Here is a 26,382-nt window from a genome sequence, read left to right on the forward strand (position 1 = left end):
GCACAAGTCTCAATTGTTGGTGGTACTAGTGTGAGTGCTACTAGATCTGCTACTCACTAATGCTCCTGCCGACTGAAAATTGACCCTGTATAGTTTCCCAAAGCAGACTCCAATCACTTTAGACAAAGTGATGGAAGCTCCCCTGGGATGCATCAATGCCTTCCCTCCTGAGAAAGTGATGTCAAACCCCTTCTCCTCCATAGCAGACACTGAAATCAAGTTCTTCTTCATCCCCGGAACATACAAAACATCCATGACCTTCAAACGAGGCAAAGACTCCCTCTCAAAGGTCACAGTGTCCACACTAATAACTCTCACAGTGCGGTCATCTCCTAGTACAATCTCAATATCAAGTGCCCTCTCTGCAAGCTCTGAAAAGAACTCTCGTGCACCTATCATATGGCGGGAAGCCCCACTATCTATGTACCACACATCGGATGATGTACTCCTACTAGATGTAAAAGTAATAAATGCAACTTCCTTTTCAAACTGTGAAGCAAACTGCTCCACCTCTATTAAAGCTACAGTACCCTTCTTCCCCTTTGTTCTTCCTCTCAGGACACGTAGCAGCACAGTGTCACATCTTCTGACATGCCCAACATTTGACTTTGGACATATCTGTATCTTTCTCCTTCTTCTCCTTTCCCTTAGCCCCATCTGATGAGGCCCCTTTCTTGGCCTTCCCTTTGTTCTTCTCCCCTTGCTGTCAAGGCTACATCCTCCTCATCTGCTATCTTCACCCCACCACTGCCAGTCTTCCGTATCTCATGTTGCACATAATCATCCCAGAATCTGTCCCAATTGGGAAGATTCTCCCTAGAGGTAACAGCATCTCCAAAGACCTCCCAAGTCTTAGGAAGTCCCGCTACAGCGATCCTAACTAACTCTGTGGGTGCAACTGCCTCACCAATAGCAGTGAAATCATCACATACCTCTTTGACCCTGCCAAGATAATGAACTACACTTTTAGCCTTTGTCATACTGATGTTCTTCAATTGTTCTTTGAGTACCATCTTCCTACTCTCATTGGTACTCTGATAGAGAGTGGTTAGAGTTGTCCACATCTGATATGCATATGTGTTTCCTCTCACCCGAGGAACCACGTGATCCTTCAAACTGTCCATCAAAATATTTTTTGCCTTTGCATTATTTTCTGTGAAATCAGCAAGTTCATCTGCAGTGGTAGGAGGTACAACCACTTGCCGCACTATGTCCCAAACTGTTGCATCCTCAGACACTATCTGAATTTTGTCCTTCCAAACGGCATAGTTGAATATCACATCCAATTTTTCCTCTATCCTTATGAACATGGCCATGACTGTTGTCCAAAATTTACAAAACCAAGAAAATGTGAAAATGAACTTTCCAACACACCTTGTTGTTCCAAAAGTTCAGTCTGTGTGAAATTTCATCTTGTTGTCCAAAATATCAGTTTGTTGTCCAAATTGAGTTTGTTGCCCAAAAATTCAGTATGTTGTCCAAACCACTGTTTGATGTCCCAAACTACTGTATGTTGTTCAAACTACAATTTTTAGCCTGTAACTCTGATACCATGTTGAAATTTGATGACTAAAAAGTTTCCTGTAATCCCAACCCGGTTTTAGTTTCACCTTATCACTCCCATTCAGTTAAATGCCATTTCCCATAAACATACATTCAACATATAGAATTCTGAAAATGAAATTTTCAGATTAAAGCACATGGGACTATCAACACATGCTGAAAATAAATATGGACATAAACAAGCCAACAAAACAAATATGGACATAAACAGGCCAGCAACACACATAAAAATACACACAGATTTTTTGGTCAACTTAGACCCAAGCAATATTTCCACCAAAACCCCACGGGGGGGAAAACCCCACACGGCAAAACCCCACAGGGGGGAAAACCCAACCAATCCTCTTCTTATAGAATCAAAACAAAGTGAGATATCCAAGACTCTAGACCAAGACGAAGACCTCCACAAAGACCCACGTCAGCCCTCCTAGAAAACCTCTCCAACCAAGTCAAAGTCAACAATAGTCAACACTCTTCAAATCTGATCAAACACAGAAGCTCGGACATGTAACTCACAAAGTTGCCCTAGCACATTCATATGTGTGAGTAGAAACAAAAAAAATCGGCTTCTTCTCTCTCCTTTGACTTGTTCTTTCTCTCCTTTGACTTCATTGCTTTTCTTCTTCTACTTGGCACAAAAATCAATGAGTGAGTTGAGTGATCAAATGAGGTCAGAGTGTCTCCTATTTATAGTTGTCCAAGAGGTCGAATAGGTGCCTCTTCTAAGACGACTTGTCCAAGCAAGGTCGACTTGGTCTTGTGGTGACAAATTTGATTTTTTCACTCAAATAAAATAATTTTTCTTTTTTTCTTTCAAATAGTCCAAATGGGACTTTGACTCAAGTACATTGTTTGACTTGTGACAAATTTTCTTTTGACTCAATAAACCCTTAAAAGCATGAACATGCTTTGACTAGAAACAAAAATAATAATAATGAATGTGATAAATGAATATAATAAATGTTTCAATAGTACATTTTTTATTGCATTATGAAGACCGACACTACTTACATTTTTAAACAGTGAAAAGGTTCTGACCATATTGCTAAGGGTTACTTGGCTAGTGGGTAGAGAGAGTGCCCCAAAGCATCAAGCAAGTATTCTTACCGTTCAACTGCCACGTGACGACATGGTGGATTGGTAAATTGGCCCAAGGTTTCACCATTGGTTAGGGAGAATTGACCTTGTTCCAAGTGACGACTTGGTAAGTTGGTGACCCAAGACTAGTTTTGTTTTACCCCGATCAGGGCATACCAAACCATATCGCCAAAGAGTATTTGGCTAGTGGGTGTCTAGATCCTTTGCATGATGCTAATGCAGGATGCTTTCCACATGGTTCTAGAATAGAACAGGAAGTGGATGAATATATTAACATAGCAGGCTCATTCAATCTTTTCTTGGGATGAAGAAATTTTTTAGCAAAGTGGACATCTAAAGAAGTCAAGGTGAATACCTCCCTCGCTAAGAGGGAGTGTTGATTTTTTAGGTAGCCGCGGGAGGTATTCCCCGGCTACACAAGTCAGCAAAGAAAGGAAATTAAAAAAAAAAAAAAAATTTATTATGCTCAAGTCAACCCCAAATTGGTCAAGCTAGCCCCACCATGTGAATTGATGTGACTCTTAGTCAAAACCCACCTATTTTGACCACTATATATACCAATTCGGCATCCCACATTTGGACAATTTGGATCAACAACACATCCTCTGTTCTTTTGTTCACAAGTGCAAGTTAAGGAAGAAGTCTTCTAAAATTTGACCAGTGTTGACCAGCTTTGACTGAGTTTTCTTGAGGTTTGTTTGACCTGCATTGACCAAATCTTTTTTGGGCAGCTTTGACCGAGTTTTCTAGGCAACTTTGACTGAGTTTTCTGGGCAGTTTGACCAAATTTTTTGAACAATTTGACCCAACGTTTCTAGACAGTTAACCGAGTTTTTGGGCAATTGTAGGAGGCCAAATTTCGGCCTATTTGACACAAGTTGACCAAAATTTTGGGCAATTATAGAAGGCAGAATTTCGACATGTTTGACCAAGTTTGACCAGTGCTGAAATCTTGGTCTGGATTGACCAAGTTTGACTTGAGAATATCAAATTGTATTTTTGCTTAATTGAACAATTTCTCCTAGAAAAGACTATTGGGTTTTCTCCAGAGTTTGGGTTTCCCAGGGAAAAATTTTGGTGTCTAATGTGCATGGATTTTCTACTGTGATCTTTAATGTTTCTATTGTATTTACAGTTGAATTTTCTGAAGTGTAATTGCTTAATGATACTCTGGAATGTGCTAAAATAACATCATATATCATTAGAAGTAATTATTAGTTGCAGAAAATTACGCTTGTCTAATTAGCTCTAGAAAGTAAACAAACTGTGAATATACGTGAATACTCAAGTTTGAGGGCCCCAGTGGTAAGGTCAAATTCTTATTTTAAATTTTGGTTCAAAAGTTTATTTTGTCGCAAGAGTAGTTAGTAATTAATGGTGGTTGGTGTCAAAATCCACTAGGACACCCTGATAGAGATCTTTTGTAGAATATTTAATGTATAATTTGGATTATTCATTTCTGAAGCCAATAATGATCCAAATTAAAGACCACAAAAAGCAATGAAATCCAAATTCAGAGACAGACCTTGTGATTACAGTGATTGTGTTTGGCAATGTCGACAGACCTAGGGTTTCTACTAGAGTTTGCACCTTTTAAGGTTTGATGTATATGTTGGTAAGAGAAGTTGTTTTGTAGCAAAGTTGCACGAAACATAGAAATGTTTCACAGTTTCCGAAACAGGTACGTTTAGAAACGTCATCTCCCAAAACTGGAAACGTCGGTCGAAATGTCATACATGTATATATAAAATATATATATATATATATATAAATAAATAAGTGAATAACACATTATCTTGCAAGAAAAAGAGAATAAGACCCATAGATGACAATTTAGAAGGAAAAACAAGTCTATATTAACTCTAATAGATGATCACATGATGGTCAAGTTTCGGCCAAGTTTCGGAGTTTTAGCTACGGGTACAGCCCAAAACATCAAGTTCCTTGAAGTTTCGTGCAACAAAGTTTTGTAGTTGAAGAATCAAGTTTGATGCTTTTAATGAGCTAAGTATGTTAACAACAGTGACTTTGTGGACTATTTGTGAAGTTGTCAATTTACTTGCATATGGCTGATCTGAGCAGCCAAGGTTTGAGATAGCAGAATGACATATATATCTGATACTACTAGGGTTTGAGCATTGATGACATGTTTTGTTGTTAGGGTTTACATGTCAAGTAGGGTTTATGTCACTGAGATTGGACTATTATTGTCACAAAGATTATATTATCTATTAACTTGGATTTGACATTTGTATTCAGATGGTTTATCAGTAATATATGATGTTGAGATAGGGTTTTTGGAAGAACTAATTATGTAGGGTTTATACAACAACATGTTTGATTTTTGATGTGAAAATTGAGCAGAGGCAGATTTCATTGACAGACATTGTGTTGCAGTTTCTTGTATTGATATTGAGCACAAGTGGATCTAATCGGCTGATTAGGGTGGCAAGGTGGTGTTACGGAAGGTTAGAGCTTGAACAGGGTGTTGGAGCATCCTTCAAGTTAGAGCCTGTAAACTAGGTCGTTGGAGCGTCCTCCCAGTGGCAACTGGTAAACCAGGGTATTGGAGCGTCCTTTAGGTTGGAGCTTGTAAACTAGGGGATTGGAGCCTCCATCAGTTGGAGCTGAAAATATTGATGTACATTTTATTGAAGACAAATACTAGAAGAGTTCGGTGGCTTTTCTCCCAGAAGGATTTCCACCTAAAAATTCGTTGTCTACTGTCTTAATGTTTGCACATTGTTGAATGGTGTTGTTTGTTGTTGACTTATGATACATTTGATGATAATGTTAATTAATGCTCTGTAAAGTTAAAAATATACTAATTGAAGAGAGATAAATTGATTCACCCCCCTCTGAGTGTTCCCAACAATTGGTATCAGAGCAGGTTCCTTCAGTAGCAGCGTAACAACTAGAAGGCAGATCTCAAAATGCAGAGACGGGAAAACCAAAGAAGCAAGCCACCAAGCATTCAAAGGAATCAAAGGAAGTTCCAGGTTTTGAAATAGTTTCAGATCCTATTACCACTGATGAAGAGAAACAGGCTAGTCCAATTCCTATGTTTAGTGAATAAAGTTTTGTATTTTGGAAAGGTAGAATGAAGCTTATCTGCAAGCTCATGGATATGATGTATGGCAATATGTTGTTTCTGGGGACACATCTACTGAAGAATCTAGAAGGTACAATATGAAATCTATGAATGTCATTATTAGTACTCTGCCAGACACCATAAAAGCCAAAGTTGGTCGATGCTCATCATCTAGAAGTTTTTGGAAGAAGCTCCATGATCTCCACTCAAAAAGGGATGTAGGTCAAGATCAAAATAATAATGATGACCATGATTCAAATAAAGAGGATTCTCAGGTCGAAGAATCTAACCATGATGAAGAGAAAAAAAGGAGTTGACATGCAAGCAAAATTGCTCAGCGCTTTATGTAAACCCGGCAAAGCAAGAAAGCGAAATAAAGCACTCAAAGAAGTTGTCCTTCTAAGACATCAAGTGCAGAAAGCAGAAAGGAAATTATGAGAATTTGTTTGGAAGTATGAGGCAAAAATTAGTCAAAAGCAAAAGGAACTTGACGCGGCTCGTACTGAAATCAACAGGCCCAAGGAATGGCAAAAGGAAAATTTGCAGGATATTGAAAGGAAGGTTCATATCATTAATGAGAAAGATCAAGAAATAGCTTAGTTGATGATGATGAAAAAGAAGCAGGTAAAGATCCATGTAATGAAGGCACAAGCTCCAAAGTCCCCACAGAGCAAGATTGATAGCAGGATCCCATAAAGGCCAAATCGAAAAAAGGTTAAAGATGTTCCTGCTCCGAGAAGTAATCAACAAAAGGTTGCGCCTCCTCCAAGAAAGAATAACTACAGAAGATCATCAAGACAAGACAATTCATCTAGGTACCCTAGTTTATTTAATGGTCATTGTTTCTCATGTTCTAACTTCGAGCATATGGCTAGGGAGTGTAGAATGTTTGACAAGGATGATTATCGAAACCCCAGAAGCCAGTTTGCAGGATCACAAGACAAGTTCCAAAATGAAAGAAGATATATGTTGTTTGCTCCATCATTCAGGCCCAACATTGCATGTTACAAATGTCATAACTATGGGCATGTAGCTCGCGATTGCAGGTACATGATGGAATCTAAATACAGCCCTAACATCAAGTATAAGAAGTTTTGGAGAAGAAATCAAAAGGAAGAAGATCAAGTAAATGAAAAAGTCTCTGCAATCATGCCTGCAAGGATTGTAAGGTCAAAAGATCATGATGAATCTACAATGGGCAATGACATGGTTCAGCGTTCAGGATGATCTGGCTGAAGAGATGGTTCATACATTATTCTAAGAATCCAACTTGTTGACTCCCTGTGTATGTTGAAGAGGGAGAGCCTATGTAGCAACAGTTGCACTTTTAAAGACCTATCCTTATGACATGTTGACAGAGGAAGTTGTGAAGAAGTCAAAGCAGTCATCAGCGTTGTGGGCAGATTAGTCAATTTGAGGAGTAGCAAGTTTGCAGAGCAAAATTGCAGAAGGTCTCAGTTGTAGCAATTTGTGAAAGGCATAGCATGTCAAGGGGAAAGAGGCAGTGTTGCACGAACACAGAGGAAGGCATTTCGTCAGGGGGAGCAAAGGCATGATAAAGGAAGCAAGAAGCTTGTCAGGGAGAGTAACCCTTTGCCTTTGATGTCAAAGGGGGAGAGAAATCAAGAGAAAAAGATCGGGGCATGAAGTCAAGGGGAGCAGTGATTTTAGGGGGAGTATGTGTTGCCATCAATGATAAAGGGGAGATTATTAAATGGTGTTGCCATTGATGCCAAGGTCGATTCTTGAATGCTCTTAATATTTGTCTAATTTGCATCAGTTGAAGCTCGAATGGTTGAGAAGCCCTAGAAACCCTAGAATCCTCACAATTATTGAATATTTTGAGGTTGAAGATCAATGTATATGCACGCAAGACCATTACCAGTTAATGCTCCTCGTCGTGCCAATTCCAACGATATATGGTATGCCTCGTGGCTCCTTACGGTTTGAGAGATATGTCCAATTTAAGTTGGTGCACTCCATCAAGTGGAAAATCCCCAAATGGAAGACAATGTGGCAAAGTGTTATTGGGAAAATTTGGCTAAGTAAATTATGGCACAATTGGTAAGAAAAGGAAGGGATTACAATTATTGTTTTATTATCAAATTTTGGATGGAAAAGAAAATTTAGAATTTGTTTGTGGAAGGAAGTTTTGGCTCCAAAAGATTTTGAATTTTAATTCAAATACTTCCCTCCTTTTTGGATTTCGGTTGCAACCTCTTATGAATGTCTCCAAAAACTATATAATGGCACCTCATCTCACCTCCTAGGTAATGTATTCAATGCATATCATAAAGTGACCTAGCTTTGGATTTGTTTTTCAGCCCTGTGGAGAAGAGTCGCATCTTAAGAGAGGCTCGAATCAGGAACAACGAGGGTTTATGATTATTGTTTATGGTTCTGGGATACGTTGGGTTCATTCAAGATCACTTTTACAGGTGGAATTCGCAATGCTTGAGGGCATAATCTTCGGCCTCTTTGAATATGTTTTCTCAAAGTCTGTTGACAATTATCATAACTCTATGGCCTTGAGTTTTTAGCAAATTTCAGACATTTTTGTGGAGCAGTTTCGGCTTCTTCAATTCAAACTAAATTTGGCAATGTACCTGCCTGTTATTTTTTTCATCTGAGCTGGGGCAAGAGCCTTAATTGTAGCTTGATAAAGCGTTGGACATATGTGTGTTGCGTGCAGCTACAGCCTACAACCCACAACCAAGAAAATTACAGATTGAAGAATTAATTGTGTTCTGATACAAACAATTATTCCAAGCATTGTGGTTGGAGGAACGATGGAATGTGAGATGAAAGGCACTAGAATTGACATTGATCTGCAATGAAAAATTGGTTCTCACTTCTATGCATAAGAGCATGGTTCTAAAATATGTCTGATGGTATCTGGAAGCCCATATTGTAAATACTTCTAAGAGGAGCCTCATCATGTTGTCTTCCTGCTAAACTGAGGAGGACAAAAGTTCGGTTACACTGATGGGTTTATCTTCAGTACATGACAGATCTGAACCAGAATCGTAGGATTGTGGGTACCTTCTTTGGCAAATATGTATCTATCAAAATTTTCCAATCTCATGCAACACGTGAAGCTTGGTCGCAACATTGGGCTCTGCCAGATTACTCGCAGCTTGACGATAGTTGCTTGGTTTGTTTGCATGTATGCAAACAAATAAAACTATATGATATTAAGCTTGTGATATCAACCTGTAGCACAATCACTGGAGTGTACCATAGCAGAGCGCACAAAAATTTGGCGTGGGAACCATCGCATTTGTTTAGTGAAATTGTATAACATAGGTCTAACTTTGTTGATCAATTTGCATGCAACACCGTGGATGAGGTCTGAACATAGTTACCAGAACCGGACTGGTCGTCGAACTGGTAAACCCTTCAAACCAGGAACCGGTCAAAACCAGACAAAAACTGGTAAAAAAACCGGACCAAAAAACCAGTTGAGCAAAAATACATAAAATATTCAAATTTTAAAGAAAAGCATATATATTCATATGCATCCATATAAATTCAAACCATTTATACACAAATATGAAAAAGTTCTCATTTATATGGCTAGTAAGAGTACATAATATGATAATACCAAAATACCACTTAGTGCAATGCATGTCTGCAACAAAATACATCAAGTTACAGACTCTAAATGGCCTTTGACACATCAAACTACAATATTATTAGTACTAAATTACTAATCAGAATCAACATCCTCAGCCTCCCCTTCATTTTCATCCTCAGAATTAGCAACACTACACTGAGGATTCATAGTGGGATTTTGACTTGATTCCCCTGGGCCTTAAGGTGGCGCTGGAAGTGAATCCAAGTCCATCCAAGAAAGATCTTCATTGTCAAATGTTGGTTCCACGGTTTCCACAACCCACTCTGATGATGGATCAGAGTCATCCAAAGTTATGTTGCTTGATTCAAGTGTCTTGTTCAGCAATTGGTTTTGTCTCAACCTGAGGTTGTACTCAACATAAGCCATGTCATTCAATCGTTTTTGCTCCAACAGTTCCTCTTCTTGGTGTGTATTCGCTCAAAAACACTCCAATTTCGTTCACAACCCGAAGCCCCAACTAAGAAAAATATTAAAAAAATCAAAAAATAATAAAAAAATCATTTGAATGGGCCCCACGCATGAGTTGTTAGGCGGTTGCACCGAACCAACCGTTCCGTAACAGAATCAGCCGGTTCAGTACCAAACCGACCATTTTCAAACCATTGTACCGATCCAAACTGGTTTAGGGCTGAAAACGGTCAAACCAGCCACTCCAAACCGGTTCGATCTGGTCCCCATAACATTGGGTTTGAATGGTCACTTGAACTCGTTTGAATCTCGCCAAGAAATTTGTCATCGTGCTGACACCTGTTATAGCCTTGCCGCCTTTGCATTGAAGTCAAAGGGATACCATAACGTGAGACACATTGGATCCCTATGTTGCAATAATATATCGAAGTTATATTGAATTTGATTGTTGAATATGAGGATGCATACAATATACGTGAATACTCAAGTTTGAGGGCCCTAGTGGCAAGGTCAAATTCTTATTTTACATTTTGGTTCAAAAGTTTATTTTGTCACAAGATTAGTGATTAATGGTGGCTAGTGTCAAAATCCGCTAGAATTCCTGGATAGAGATCTTTTGTAGAATATTTAATGTATAATTTGGTTTAGTCATATTGCTGAAGCCAATTATGATCTAGATTGAAGATCGAAAAAAGCATTGAGATCCAAATTCAGAGATATATCTTGAAATTACAGTGATTGTGTTTGGCAGTGTCGATAGACCTAGGGTTTCTACCAGAGTTTGCACCCTTAAGGGTTTGATGTATATGTTGGGAACAAAGGTTGTTTTGTAGTTGAAGAATCAGGGTTAATGATTTTAATGAGCTAAGTATGTTGATGACAGTGACTTTGCAGGACTATTTGTGAAGTTGTCAGTTTACTAGCATATGGCTGATCTGAGCAACCAAGGTTTGAGATAGCAGAATGACATATATATCTGATTTGTTGCGCTACTAGGATTTGAGCATTGATGAAATGTTTCACTGCTAGGGTTTACATGTCGAGCAAGGTTTATGTCACTGAGATTGGACTATTAATGTCACATAGATTATATTATCTATGAACCTAGATTTGACATTTGTATTCAGATGGTTTGCCAGTAATCAATGATGTTGAGACAGGGTTTTCGGAAAAACTAATTATGCAGGGTTTATACAGCAATAGGTTTGATTTTTTATGTGAAAATTGAGCAGAGGCGGATTTCATTGATAGACATTGTATCGCAGTTTCTTGTATTGATATTGAGCGCAGGTGGATCCAGTCTGAAAATTGTGAAACGTGGTCCGCCGGCTGATTAGCGTGGCAAGTTGGAGCCTGCAGAGGGCATTGGAGCATTCGTCCAGTTGCAGCTGGTAAATAGGTGTTGGAGCATCCTTTAGGTTGGAGCCTATAAACTAGGGCATTGGAGAGTCCTCCCAGTCGCAGCTAGTAAACTAGGGCGTTGGAGCGTCCTTCAGGTTGGAGCCTATAAACCAAGGGGTTGGAACCTCCCTCAGTTGGAGTTAAAAATATTGATGTACATTTTATTGAAGACAAATATTAAGAAGCATTCTGTGGTTTTTCTCCCATAAGGGTTTCCATCTAAAAATTTGTTTTCCACTATCTTGATCTTTGCACATTGTTGAATGGTGTTGATTACTGTTGACTTATGTTACATCTGATGATAATGTTAATTAATGCTCTGTAAAGTTAAAAATATACTAATTGAAGATAAATAATGACTCACCCCCCTCTCAATTTTTCCAACACACCCAATGTTCAAAGACATGATAAGGGGAGGAATGTATTTAAAACAAAAAATTACAAAACTAAAAAAGAACAAAAACCTATCTAGTATTGTTTGCATCATAGTCTGAAGTCTTTCAAACCGATTGTTAAACATGAAAGCTTTCTGCTTCTTGGCAATATATTTCCCTTTGCTTTCGTTGTTGTATGTTTGATTTTGTTTCTTGACTCCTTTTAATTAATTGTAGTTGATTCTTCTTGAGAGTAGATGCATGTCCTCACATAACTCTAAAAGAAACTTTAAAGCAAAGTTGATAATTACTCTAGAGTCTAGGATGCAATAAATTCTAGAAAAGCATTAAAAATCTAGATGGATGATATTTTTATATAAATAATCTATTATTAGAGAAAGGTAAGAATCTGGTTACCATGCATAGAGAGATTTCGATCATAAATATACCTTTCTTCCGAAGGTTTTTTAAAACAGTCCATGTTTCTTCATTTATCATTGAAGTTGAAAGTCCAAGATTTTTTGAGTTGAGTGCCTTCCATTCAAAGGTACCAGCATATCCTACAGAAATTTGAAAAGCAGTGCCAAATCAGATGTAACAATGAACATACAGCTAAATACAAATTAAAACATCAAGTTGGTATGAATAGCAATCATCACAGCTGAAGCTTTTGTAATAAATGATGTTGAAAGGTTACCAAAAGGATGTTTGACATTTCTCCCTTATCATTCCTTGTACAATAGCAATCTTTATACCCATGCAATAAGTTCCCATAGTTGGTATACAGTACATGATAGTCAAACTTACAATAAACAGATGATTCTTACATAAATATTATAATGGTCGTATTTTCACTTAACAGGTTTTACTGTAATTGTGTATAAAGTTACACTGCGATGCAATCATGTCATAATTTGATGTTATGACTTAATAAAGTCATTAATTAGATGATTAGATTATTGGGGTGTTATCTCACATACTTAACGTACATCTACTTTGTAAGAATGCCAATGTAACAAGAGTTTGAACCTAAGTTGCCAAGGTACATGGTTTCAAGGCAGGTATGGGGCTGAACCTTTTTAAAACAAGAGAATTGGGCTCATCAACGATACCCATAAAGCGCACACACACACAACTATACAAAATAAATAAATTTTAAAAACATAATTCTCATACAACAATGAATCGTTGAACAATCATACAATGATTGAAAACCAATGAACTTGATCATTCATCATTATCGTTTAAAATCGGTATTAAAAGGTCTCTTGATCCAGGTACATACTACATTCAAAGATTGCTTAATGGCATTCCAAAAAAATGAAATAGAAAAAAGAATGAACAACATAACTGATTTGGCTTCCTCAAGCCAATTCCACTAAGTATGCATCATCCTCATCATCATTAGCATCACTAAATTCCTTAGTCAACAAACTCTCCAAGTGATCATCACTCTCAAGCATAGGCTTCACTTCTTTAATAGTAGCTAGAGATATCTCGACAAATCCATCTAGTGGTGGCTCCTCGTCCACAACTATAGAATCCTCTATATATTGTTTCCATCTCTAGAAAGGACCCTCCTTGTACCCTAGACCTTTCCAGGCTATAAGTGTGCTATGAACATATACTCAGTTATATGATTTCTTCAATCCCAACCAATTTCTCATCAACTGAATGGGTTAAAGAAAAAACGCTCCAGTTCCTCTCGCAATACAAGGAATTGACTACCTGTGAGAGTAAGTGTTGCCCACCAAAAGTGTGTGACTCCATAAGAGAAGTTTTCTCCTAGATATCTCTTTGGTGGGCAGCCAGCAACCCCTGACAAACACTGATGTAGCAGATAGATTGTGCCATTTTATCTTTGCTCCCTACATCAGTGATATGTCCCCTCGCCTGTCTGTCAAAAGAAAATGTTAGAAAGTGGGCAAAACAAACCCAAAAGCTATGTTTTTCATTGTGCAACCGGGTGCTTATGCTTGTTTTTCTTAGACATTTTGGGCATGGATTATTGGGTGACTTGGAAGAAGAAAGGGATTTGACCATGGTTTTGTTCCCTTACCTTATATAGGGAGCTAATCCTCAATCCTAGTCCTGTGGGACCTCCCCTATTGCCCTATGGTTTCAGGAAGGCCACTACTTGGGAAACCCTGATTTTGGTAGTGTGGTCCCATTTTCCTGTTCCACATTTTTCAGTCCCCTCTGCACATTACAAACCCTATTTCACCATTTTCCTTCCTTGGGTCTACATGACCACTAGGTCCACAAGGCACTGGCACTCCCCCTCCCCTTGTCCACGTCTCTGGGTTGAGCCTGGAAATGTTGCCTCGGAGGTTGATGCAGCGAAAAAAAGTTAAAAGCATATAATAGCCACAAGCAAGAAACAAAAGAAAAAGAATATTATAAATGCAAAAGATGGTTGGGACATTTAATATAGCACGTGGGCACGTGGCCCTTATCATTATGTCCATCACCCTGGTTCCTAGGGCCCATGAGTGCCCCCATGTCATTAAAGGAACCTACACACATCCCAACCCCTGGTGGGTGATGAACTACCCCACCTTAAAGGGTAATAACTACTTTACATCATACATAGCATGCTCTCATTTCCTAGAGCCCCGAGAGGTAATACAATGAAAAATCAAGGAAAAGCAAAAGGAAAATAAATAAGGGTCGAAAAACAAAGGTCGAGGTAACTCATGTATCCACGATTGCTCCCTCCTACATCTATACACCCAATATGTGGACATCCCTCATCATTGCCACCCTTGAACCCATGACATTGGCCTTGAGACCCCCATGTCTGTTGAAAAATGTGTAACTAAGTTCGGTCCTCATAAAGATGAAATGTACTTTTGATTCTTGTAAAGTGTAAAATGAAAGAAAATTATTATTAATATTTTTGGAGCATGGGTTTCATGCTCAAGGTCTTTTATTTTTAGGTCAAGCACCCATTGAGTGCTTCTAGGGTTTGTCCTAGGTCAAGAAGTCAAAAGAGTCAATGTCATAAGTTTAAGACCCCATCAGGCACATTGTAACTTGTAAAGAAAAATATTTTTGTCTTAAAAAGTGTCTAGATACCCTCCAAGAACAAGTCGGCCTAGTAGTTGGCAAGTCGGCCTAAAGGAAGAGCCAAGTCCACCTCAAAGAGCCTATATATAGGAAGGAACTCGTTCTCCTTGAGAGACATTCATCCACCACTCATTCTAGTGAAGAAGGGGAAGAAGAATGAAGAGGACGAAGGAAATTTTTGTTTGGGCTATTTCTCTCTCACACGGGTTAAAGATGACTAGGGTTTCTGTAGAAAATCTAGGATTTCTATCTACAGGTTTGATCTTGGAGAAAAGAAGACAAGTAGGTCAAGAGAAGGTCACTGAGGGTTATCCTCAAGCTCCAGAAGTGAGGGAAAGGCAAGCGGAGGTTAAAGGAAGACTTAGAAGGCAAATCAAAGCTCACACATGTGACAGCAGCTACTGCTGGGGGGGGCTGAAATTTCAGATTGCAGCTAGAGGTCGACGAAGTGCTATTCGAAGAGATTTGACTGGGTTTGACTGGATCAAGGTTAGCACATCATCTGGAGAGGTTGATCTTGGTCCTGGAGGGTATTGGGGTCAGTCTTAAGATCTTGGAATTCGTCAATTGAAGAATCTATAAGGAAGAGGAGGGATTTGCGGGTTTTCCTCTCAAGTGGAGAGGTTTTGGCCCTAGCTTGCAGCCTATATTTTGTGTTCTCATTCTTCTTGTTTTTGGTAGTTATTTGATGATACACATATAATAATAAGTAACAAAGCTAATAAGTAAAAAGACATCACAAGCAGTTATCATGTAAAGAGAAATCACTATAATCATTAACCTATAGATTTCTCAACAGTGTCCCCATCCATTCATCATCATTCACATGACACCTATCAATTGAAGGATGTACAAGGGACCTGTCTTTCCCCTTAGGGGCTAGGAACACCTAATAGGGTTGTTTATTAACCACTCCTACCTAAGAAGGTAACACTACTTCGAGATCAAAGCCACAAATTTGGAAGGGAAGCCCCATATGAAGTCTCAATTTGCCCTTGATTAACATGCTTGGTTCACTTAGATGCACTAATGAATTATTATACCTAATAGTGACGTTGCAGCGCTAGACATTACATGTAATTGGCAGGTGGTTTCATCATGGGTTGGGCAACTTAATTAGGGCCCAAGTCCACCAAAGGATCATATTGACACCCCCGGGTGAAGCGTTGAGAGCCATGGGACTACAATCATGTGCAAAGCATCATTTCACGCCATGGCCATCTCCAGCACCCTCAACAGTTTGCTCACTACCCCACATTATTCACAAGATGATGCACTTGGACCAGTGTGCCCCGGTCAGCTTAAAATTTACCACGAGGTGTGGTAGTTAATCCGAGGCCCAGAGGAGGTTTGTCTCATCCATTGAGACATGGGAGGGCAAGCACCATCACCAGAAGCCATTAATATTGGAGCATTAAAGGCTATGTTATCATTAGGAGACCCATAAGACTAGTTTTTATGCCCCAAACTCAAAATTGGGACCACATGGAGAGTCAGGGGCTATTGCACATATTTTGTCAAAGTTGCAAGGAAGCAGAAGTACCAAATTTTTTCAACAAGGTCAGATCATCTATTAGCAGTTCATATGGCATTGTAAACCCATTCTGCAATTTATGTAATGTAAATGATGCTAGGAAGACCGTGAATGTATGTAACAACCTAGGTAAGCCTATTATTTTGGCAAGAGTTTCATCCTAGGAGGTTTTTCATCTCACTGATTCATTTGTGTTTCTAAACACAGATGGTCGGCAGAGTTTTTCCCTCCAACCTCACCCCAAAGCTAGGGTGGAATTATTTGTCAAAGTCTTAGGTGACTCCTAGTGTTTTAGTCAGTGTTATGTAAAAGTGATTTCGGAATAATTTAAGCTACTTGGCTAAATTATTTCATTACAAATCACTTGATCTACTAGATCATATTGTGTCGCAGATTGGGTATGATTTTTTAGGGTCTAAGCCGAACGGGTATTCCCCCTTTGAGGGTTGAAATTGTAAACCTTATGTAAAAAAATATTTTAATGCATAGTCCATCATACTTATACACCATGGTTAAAATATTAAAGGGTGGAAAAAATAATTAATCTCCTCATATGTCAATTAATTAAAATTTCTGACAAAATTAAATTAAAATGTTAAGCCAGAAATATAATTAATTAGAGTCAAATTAAAATGTTTTAGGAAAATTAAATTCTCCAGGTGAAAAATTTGTGAGTCTTAAAAGAATTAATTTTTGGAAGTCCTCCACCAAGGGAATATTAGATATTTCAAGAAAAATTGGACCCTTGGGCCTTAGTGGTTAAGTCAAAGTCAATTTTTTTAGGAAATTAGCTCAAAATAGTTAATTTTGAGCTAATTAAAATCAGTGTTTTTAAAATCGGCCGAGCCAACTGAAACATACCCCAGGTCAAGCCGGCTTGGTAGAAAAACCATTTCGGTGGTCGGTTTGTTGCCGAGTCGGTCACCAACTCGCCCGGTTCGGTAACAAACCGACCAGCTTAGCTGAGACCGTATTAAACTGGCCAAACCAGTCAAAGACGCCCAGCGACGCTTTTTTGAGGGAAATTCGGACCCCAAACACAGTTAGTTTTTGGTTTTAGGTTTTCTTGAAGCCCATCTACCTCTCCCAAGCCTATAAAAGCTACCCAACCCCCTCACATTTCCTCACAACTATCTCATTGCATTTGTGTGAGAATTTGTGAAGAGTTTGTGAAGAGTTGTGGAGTTGGTTTTTGGAGCAGCAGTGAGGAGTCTTGGACAATCATTGGAGCAGCAGTGAGGAGTCTTGTGCAATCATTGGAGCAGCAGTGAGGAGCTTCTTGGGCAACCATTGGAGTTGCATTGAGGAGTTGGTTTGTTGGACCCGCATTGAGGAGGCTAGAGCCTAGAGGCATTTTTTTTCACTTGTAAAATGTCTCTACTTGCTTTTTTTCTTTGCAAATTTGGAAATTGAAAAGAGTAATTTTTGTAAAAGAAATGAACATTGAAGCATTTTTTTTTTCATTTTCAGATTTTTTTCCTTTCATTTCCAAGTCCAAATATCAGAAAATAGATCCTAGAATGAAAATGTTGCTTGGGCATATACTGAGATGATTGATAATCAAATGCATTGCAAATTTTGTCACAAAAAAATTAAGGGAGGTGAAGGGGGCATTCATAGGCTGAAACAACACTTGGCTGGTGTTAGAGGCCAAATTACTCCATGTGAAGCACCAACAAAACAAAATGGGGAGATTAGGAAGGAGTTGCTAGATAAATTTGAGAAGTTTGAGGAAGAAAAAGCTAGGCAAAAAGAAATAGAGGCTGAATGGGAGGAAGAGGAGTATAAAACACATGATGGCTACCAACCCCAATTTTGATTAAGAGCACTCTTCATCTATCCCTTGCACTAATGCATCCAACCCCTTTTGCTATGTTCCTCCCTCTTTGGAGTCTATTCAAGAAAAGGGTAAGGGTAAAATAAAAAAGAAGGGTGATATCAAAAGTTATTTCACACCCTCCTCTCCCTCTGATAGTGCACATGGTCCTCAAGCTAATAAAGGTCAAATGCAGCTCACCTTAGATGACCATTGGAAGAAAGAATTGAGAGAAATTGTTTGTGATTACATAGCTAGATGGTGGTATGATGATATCCCTTCAATGCTTCTCATTCACCATATTATGAACCTATGTTTGATGCCATATTTGCTGTTGGAAAGGGCTTCAAAGGCCCTACTATGCATGAGTTAAGGGGATCTCTTTTGCAAAAAGAAGTTTTGTCCATTGATGAATATTTGAAATATTTTAAAAGCTCATGGGAAAAAATAGGATGTACCATCATGCCAGATGGATGGACTGATCAAAGGAATTGTACCATCATAAATTTTCTTATCTTTTGCCCACAGGGAACCATGTTTCTAAAATCAGTTGATGCATCTGATAAGGTGAAAGATACACACTTGTTGTTTCAGCTTTTGGATGAGGTTGTTGAAGAGGTGGGGGTGGCTAATGTTGTTCAAATCATCACAGATAAAACACAAAAACATCTTTTGGACCCCATGTGCTGCACACTGCATAGACCTCATGCTCGAGGATATTGTAAAGTAGAGTGGGTCAAGAACACTGTAGAGCATCCCAAAATCCAATCAGCTTAGGGTTGGTGTGGTCCAGGCCGAGTGCAATCCCCGAGTGATTTTGACAGCTTATATGCCCCTGGGTCGCGGTTTCTCAAACCACAGGTCAAGCCTAGATAAACACAAATCACTTGACAAACAAAAAAAATGTCTTAGGAAAATTAAATTCTCCAGGTGGAAAATTCGTGGGTCTTACAAGAATTAATTTTTGGAGGTCCTCCACCAAGGGTATATTGGATATTTCATGAAAAAGTGGACCCTTGGGCCTTGGTGGTTAAATCAAAGTCAAATTTTTAATGGAATTAAATGATAAATTCGAAAATCTCTCAAAATAAAAATTTAATGGTTAAGATTAAAAGATGATCAAGCATTTTTCGACGGCCAAGATTATTTTGACAATGATTAAGGAAACTAGCCATTATTTTTCACTTGGACGATTTATGTATAAATTAGAGAGTCATTTGAGTCTCTAGCCATCTGATTTCTAGCTAAGAAATTGTTGTTGAAGCATTAATGTAAACTATTGTCCCGTTGTGAACTATTTTTTCTATCATAATAAAGACTTTGGGGTGCAACTTGAGGTGTCCATGTTCATTGATTTGTGGTATGTACTAACTACGGATTTTCCTATGTTATGCTGATAAATGGTAAGATCTGTTTTTTCATTAGATGGAGATAAAATCATTCTATTGATAGTTTTGTTCTAATATTAGGTGATTTGATTTTCCATATGATTAACATATTGTCTTGAGATAAATACATAGTGTTTACAGGTACTTTAGTCCTTGGTCTCCAAGTTCACAAACTGTGGGCAGAGATCAACTTTGCTTGGATCCTGAACATTTATGTGGTGGATTAAATCTTGGGCTAAGGCTATAGTGTGCATGGGGTTTCTAAAGTTTTTCTAGCCATTTATCAAAGAAAATAGCCATAAAAAAATTGTTTCTCAAAAAAAAAAAAAAAAACCCTTGTTTGTTTGTATATTTGTAAAACAATTTTGTAAATTATTTTTTGCTAATTGGGGTTTTGGAGTTTTGGAGATTTTTTATATATTTGGGGTTTTGGGTATTTTATCTCCATTTTTTGTAGGTGAAATCAAGAGAAGAAGCTGGAAAAGAGCTAGATCTAGGCCCTTGAGGGTAATATCTAGTCTCTAGAAATTTTGCAGGGCCAACCATTGGAAAATTTGCAGCAAAATTCAGATCTGGAAGAGAAAATTTTCTAAAGCAAGGGTTTCGAGTTTTAGGCCTCTCGGGCCCGGATCTAGCCCTTCTAGGGCTAGTGTCTCCCTTTCTACCCCCTATGTCAACCTAATAAGGCCCTATATCACCCTCTTCGCCCTCTTCGAGGCAGGTCGTAGCCTCTAAGGGCCTCAGCCTCCCCTTATCCCCCCTACGTCTAGGTTTTAAGGCCTTTCTAGACCTGATCGTGAGGCCTAGAGGCCGAGGCCTCCCTTTGTGGATCTCTTTCCCCAGGCCATGGCCCTAGCCTTTTAGGGCCTCCAACCCTAGCCGCAAGCCCTAGGAGGGCTTCCTCCTCCCTGCGTCAAACCTCTTGCCTCCTTTGCCCTTTTCTTACATAGTCATTGACATTCTCAGCGTTTTCTTGGCCTCCTTCCTCCTTCCGTCATCTTTTTTGGCCTCCACCTAGCCCTAATTTACCCTAGATCCATCTCTAAAATTTCTGGACTAAATACTTGGTGGTTTTGCAGGTTTTTGGCCTCAAAAAATTTGATTTTCAAGTGGCAAACTTATCCTAAAGTTTCAGCAAATTTGGACGAAGGAATCTTCGAGGCCTTAGGCCTAGGGTTTGCTCTCTAAACCCTATTTTTCTCATTGTTTTGCTACTGCTATAAATTTTATTTTATAACATTGATATAAGTGCGCCCTAAAATCATATTAAGTTGGTCAAAATACTCTTAAATTGCCAAATCTAAATTTTCCTAAAATTTGGCCACTTGGGCATCAAGGATCTAGTCTAGATCTAAAATTTTGCGTGCTGAAATTTTCTACGTAAATCACTGAATCAGATCTGCAAATTTATGAATAATTCACCTAAAAAGGCTCAAAGGCTAAATTTTTCAGTTTTGGCAAATTTTTCCTAGTTTTGGGCATATTTGGCCCTTGATGTAGCATCACTAATTCACTGATTTTCTGTTTTATTTATTGTTGTAACAAGGTATATCACATCTGATATAATACTGAAAATTGCATTTCAAGCATAGTTTTCAAAACCGACCTTGCTAACCGGTTACCAGTCTAACCGACCGGTCAGCAGGCCCACCGGTCAAAACCGGCCAAAAAACCCGGTCAAGGGGGCATTTCTCCTTTTTTTGCAAAGAACCGGTCCTAACCGGCCGGTTTAGGACGGAACCGGCCGATTTGTATCAGACCGGCCAGTTCTGTCCTAAATCGGCCGATTAGGAGGCACGCCCACCGTCAACTGAAAAGCGACTTTTTTACTGTGTTTTAGGGGTTTTGGAGGGAAACTAAGGGTGCTTTCCCTCCAAAAACACCCTCTCCAAGCCTTTAAGAGGCCCCTTTCCCTCTCATTTGTTTCACACATCTCATTTGGAGTGTTTGTGAGTTTGCTTGGGAGCTTGGAGAGTGTTGAGTTTTTGCTAGAGTAGTGGAACAGCAGAGTTTAAGCTAAGTAGTAGTCATCATGCCTCCAAAAGCCAGAGATACTGTATGGGCTCATTGTGATATGATTGATGGCAAAATGATCTGCAAATATTGCCAAAAATCCATTCAAGGAGGGGGTATTAACAGGTTCAAGCAACACTTCGCTGGGATAGGAGGCCATGTAAAGCCATGTGGAGCACCAAATGAAATAATAGGGCATATTAGGGCAGAATACCTTCAGAAGTTTGAGACTCAAGTCATTGAACCAATAAAAAATTTTGTGACTGCAAAGTTTGGGAGTCGAGACTCAACCAACTGAGTTTGATCATGATGACTCATGAGAAGTTTTAAGTGATAAAGTTGATCACTATTATAGTATTATCATATATGTAGACTTGAGTCTTGTAGTAGGCTACTGGCCCCATAGTTTGTAGGTTTTGTTTTTGCACTCTAGAGGCCATTTAGAGTCTCATTGCTTATGTATTTTGTCGATGATATGTATTGCACTTGGTGCCATTTTGACATATTCACCTTTACATGGTATATAAATGAGCAATCTTTGCATATTTTGTCTCTATTGGCTTGGAATCATGGTTTTAGATCTTAAAAATAGTTTTTTCATTAAAAATTAATTATTTAATGTATTTTTCTAAAACCGGTTCATTTAGACCAAACCAGTGTCAGTAAGACCGGTTCTGGTCGTAAACCGGTTCATTAGGTGGACCGGTCCAGTCACCGGTTCCGGTTTTAAAAACATTGATTTCAAGTGAGCTAAAATTCATTGTTTCACTTTGGCAAGTTGTTGGGCACTTTAGTGATCAAATCTAGTTGCTTTAAGTTTGTCATCTCTTGGGTTTAAAGTGATTTCCTTACTGTTGTCATAAGATTGATAAGTGTTGAAATTTTTTAAGTATCACTGCTGATTTTTGTCATTTTGAATTGTTAAAATTGGCAACTAGGGCCAATCTCCATGTGGGTCATATTATTTATGGCAGCTGATATTTTTATTGTATCCCTCTCATTGAGAGGTGTAGGATTGATCTAAGGATCATCCGATTCCGATAAGTATTTATGAAATTATGAATTTATTTATGTTATGGACAAATTGTTAAGTCGGCCAGCAACTTATGTAGGCTCAAAAGCCCAACAGTCATGTCTATTCAACCTCTATGTTTTAGTATAAATAGAAGAGGACTTCAAGTCATTTCTACAGACACTTGGATCTCTTCCTCTCTCTACTTGTCTTTGGTTTTTAGTAGGAGGAGAGATCCTAAGGAAAAGCCGGAACTGCCGGAAAATCCGGAAAAGTCGGAACTGTCGGAACTGCCGGAAAAGCCAGAAATACTGGAAAAGCCGAAAAAGCTGGTAAAGCCGGAAAAGCCGGAACTCTCGGAACTGCCGGAAAAGCCGAAACTGCCGGAAAAGCCGGAACTACCGAAAACTGCCGAAACAACCGGAGCATCTGTCTCCGAAGGAAGGCAGCATGATGTATGAGATCATGGACAGCATAATAAGCAGCATGATGATATGAGTATGGGCAGCATGATGTATAAGATCATGTGCAGCATAATAAGCAGCATGATGATATGAGCATGGGCAACATAATGATGCATGATGATATATGAGATCATGAGCATGGGCAGCTTGATGATAAATAAGACCATGGAAGATGCAGCACGAAGATGAGAGCAGCTTAGTCATCAAGGTTCAACACATGTGACAGTACAGCAAAGTGTCACACGGTAATGTGCAACAAATAGACGAGATGCAGCACTATGATAGGTGAACGCATAGTTTTCAAAACCGTTTTGAAAAACCGGTTACCGGTCTAACCGGCTGGTTAGCAAGACCGCCAGTCTAAACCGGCCAAAAAACCCGGTTGGGAAGGCCATTTAGCCAATTTTTTGCCCTAACCGGTGAAAACCGGCCAGTTTGTATCAAACCGGCCGGTTTCGTCCTAAACCGGCCGGTTTTAGGCACACCCACCGTAAAGTTAAAAAAACATATTTTTTACTGTGTTTCAAGGGTTTTGGGGGGAAACTAAGGGTGTTTCAACCCTAACAATGTTGGCAATTAATGGTAATGTTAAATTCTTAAAGTAAAAGTGACATTTCCTTTAATTTTCATTTTCATCCTTTTACTTAAATTTTTAACATTACCATGAAATGACTCAGGATGTTTGAGAGTGGTTTCGACCTCACTGGATTTCATATGGAGAAACTAGAATTTTAGATTTCACTCAAAATTCAGCAGACTTAATGGTTTTCAGGATTTCATGGTTTGGGGGTAAATAATAAATGCAATCAGAGCTCCAAATGATGAGCAAAACTCCTGATCTAGATCCCATTGTGTTGGACGATATTGATCCAACATCGGAATGGGTGGAGGAGACTGAAGAACTTGTGTTTGAGGCTGATTTTGATATCGACGTGGCTTTAGCGGGGGATGACGCCGATTATGTGTTGGCATCAGAACTAGGATCAGTAGCGGCATCAAGGAAAGGCAAAGAACCAATGGAAAGCACTAGTCATGCAGGTCGACAAACTCGTGCTTCCATTAGGTCCACTTCTATTGTCATTGGTGGCATTGATACTGAGGTTGCAAATCAGGCTGAGGCATCCTCAAACTCTGAACCAGATGATGTCTATGTAGCTCCTGATGATGATCCTGTGTCTAGTAGTGGTGATGAACTTGATGATTGATCATGTGTACACTGTAGACTTGTAGTAGGCCAATGGCCTCATAGCTTGCAGCATTGTTTTTGGACTTTATAGGCCATTTAGAGCCTCATTTCTTATGTATTTGCTATTTTGTCGATGATATGTATTGCACTCAGTGCCATTTTGATATATTCACCTTTACATGGTATATAAATGAGCAAAATTTGCATATTTTGTTTCTATTGGCTTGGAATCATAGTTTTACATCTTAAAAATAGTTTTGTTTCATTAAAAATTAATTATTTAATGTATTTTTTTAAAACCGGTTTGTTTAGACCAAACCAGTCCCGGTTAGACCAGTTCCGGTCGGTAAACCGGTTCATTAGGTGGACCGGTTCCGGTTTTAAAAACTATGGGTGAACGAGTCAACCTTAGACAATCAGTTGAAGCAATATGTCTTCAACTGATCTCATGCGATATCAAAAGTCAAAGTGATTGACTTCTATTGTAAATGTACTATCTCTCTCACTTTCTCTGCTGAACTTTGAAGAACATAAAAGAAGAATTGATCAAGGGTTTCCCCACATTGTGGGGTTTGTCCCTGGCTAGTGCCACATCTTGTGTCCTCTTGTCTTGGCTTGTCTTCTGCGATTTATATTTATGTTCTATCTGCAATTTACTTTATGCTGATATGATTGCTAATGTGGAAAAGAAATTGAAATAAATTGCTCTAGCATAGAACATACCTAAAATTAACATGGTATCAGAGCTAAGGTGAAGACAATGCCCAAGCAAGAGTGAAAGAGCAATCACCAAAGACAATAGGGACAAGACAAGAGGATCAATGAGTTCCACATCTCTCTTCTAAGTTCGCTAAGGGTGAAGTGGAAGCAGGGAATATTATCAAAATGGCACAGCAGAAGATCACTTCATTGGGAAGTTCAGATCTAAGGGTGGAAGGAAAGGCAGATGCCTTAATTGCAATAAGTTCCGCCATCATGCAAAGAGCAGAGACACATCTCTTGATGAAGATAACAATCATTCCAGGGACATCTTCAATGATCAGAGGAATGATAAGTAATGCATGTCATCAAGGAAATGGTCGACTCTTCAAAGAAAGCAAGGAACCCCAGAATCTCTTTTATGTACCTGATCGCAAGAACCTAGTGTCCATCTCGAAAATGGAAGTTTAAGGTTTCAGGGTGGCACTCATCGATGGAAAGATACGTGTTTGAAAATAGATTTTTCAAAGATGTTTTAGAGTTCAGGGTTGTATCAAGTCCACTGGGGACCATGTCCATTGACTCGGCACCGGAGGTCTGTGAGTCAGAGGATGACCGGGATCCCTGAATTCAAAAAGAGCATGAAGGTACATGTCTAAGATGTACCGAAGGAAAATCTTACAAGGGGACCATTCCCCTCATGTAGCAGGTCCACAGGTTTGGAACAACCCGTGGAGTTTGAGATTCATGAATGGGAATCTCATGTATATAGGTAGAAGAAAGACCTCTATGGCTTGAAGCAAAACACCCCGGGCGTAGTATGAGAGGATTGATAGCTGTTTGATGAAGCTGAGATTCACTAGGAGTGAAACCGATCCAAACTAGTACCCGAAGGTTGTGGATGATAGACCTCTCATACTGGCACCTCATAAGGACGACCTATTTCTAACAGGTGCAGACCCTCTCATTTGCAGAAGTAAAAGGGAGTTGGATTCCAAATGTGGAATGATAAACTGCAAGCCTGTGACTACCTCAAGGATATTAACTTTTAGAAGTTATATGGTAGTGATGTCGGACCAGATTTGGGAAATGCCTCTGAGTCTTATAAACTCAATCACGTTGATGTTCTTGGTGAACTCCGGACATATGTTTTGCAATTAGCATGGTGAGCTCATATTTGGTTGAGCCTCACTGGATTGGTGCCAAGAAGCCTCTAAGATATCTTCGGGGCACAATCTCTCATGGATTAAGATACACTGCCGGAAATATGAAAACTGCATGATTATTCGAATGTTGACTGGGCAGGCAATGTGGAGGATCACTAGAGCACTTCTCAGTGCTGGTTCTCCTTGGATTCTGCTTTGATATCATGGATGGGCAGGAAGTAGAAATCGGTTTTTACAAGTACCGCCGAGACCAGATACATAACTACGAGTATGACCTCGTATGGAGTTCCCCAGTTGTGGAAAGTCTTCAATGAGTACACATGATGAATACCATTGTGATTCTCCGTGACAACCAGAGGTGGGATTCGATTATTGAGGAATCTCGTATTCAATGATTGCTCCAGCAAAAAGACATCAAATACTGCCTTATCTGGGATATGGTAAGTCAATGAGCAAGGAGGCT

The 26,382-nt window shown here is 39.1% G+C and overlaps 1 protein-coding gene across 5 annotated transcripts in view; it reads right to left on the reverse strand.

The window, feature by feature from the left end:
- The window catches only part of LOC149203172 (uncharacterized), a 276,002-nt gene that overhangs the window by 172,625 nt on the left and 76,995 nt on the right, over nt 1-26,382 (reverse strand). For all 5 annotated transcript variants that reach the window (XM_089403354.1, XM_089403351.1, XM_089403350.1 and 2 more), the window contains one exon: nt 12,022-12,132. In XM_089403354.1, the coding sequence (XP_089259480.1) occupies nt 12,022-12,132 (111 nt within the window). The remainder of the gene's footprint in view (nt 1-12,021; nt 12,133-26,382) is intronic.

The sequence above is a fragment of the Pinus tabuliformis genome, chromosome 2_1 (genome assembly GCF_031772625.1).
Source record: "Pinus tabuliformis cultivar Carrire ecotype Pingquan chromosome 2_1, CPIR1, whole genome shotgun sequence".
Lineage (NCBI taxonomy): Eukaryota > Viridiplantae > Streptophyta > Pinopsida > Pinales > Pinaceae > Pinus > Pinus tabuliformis.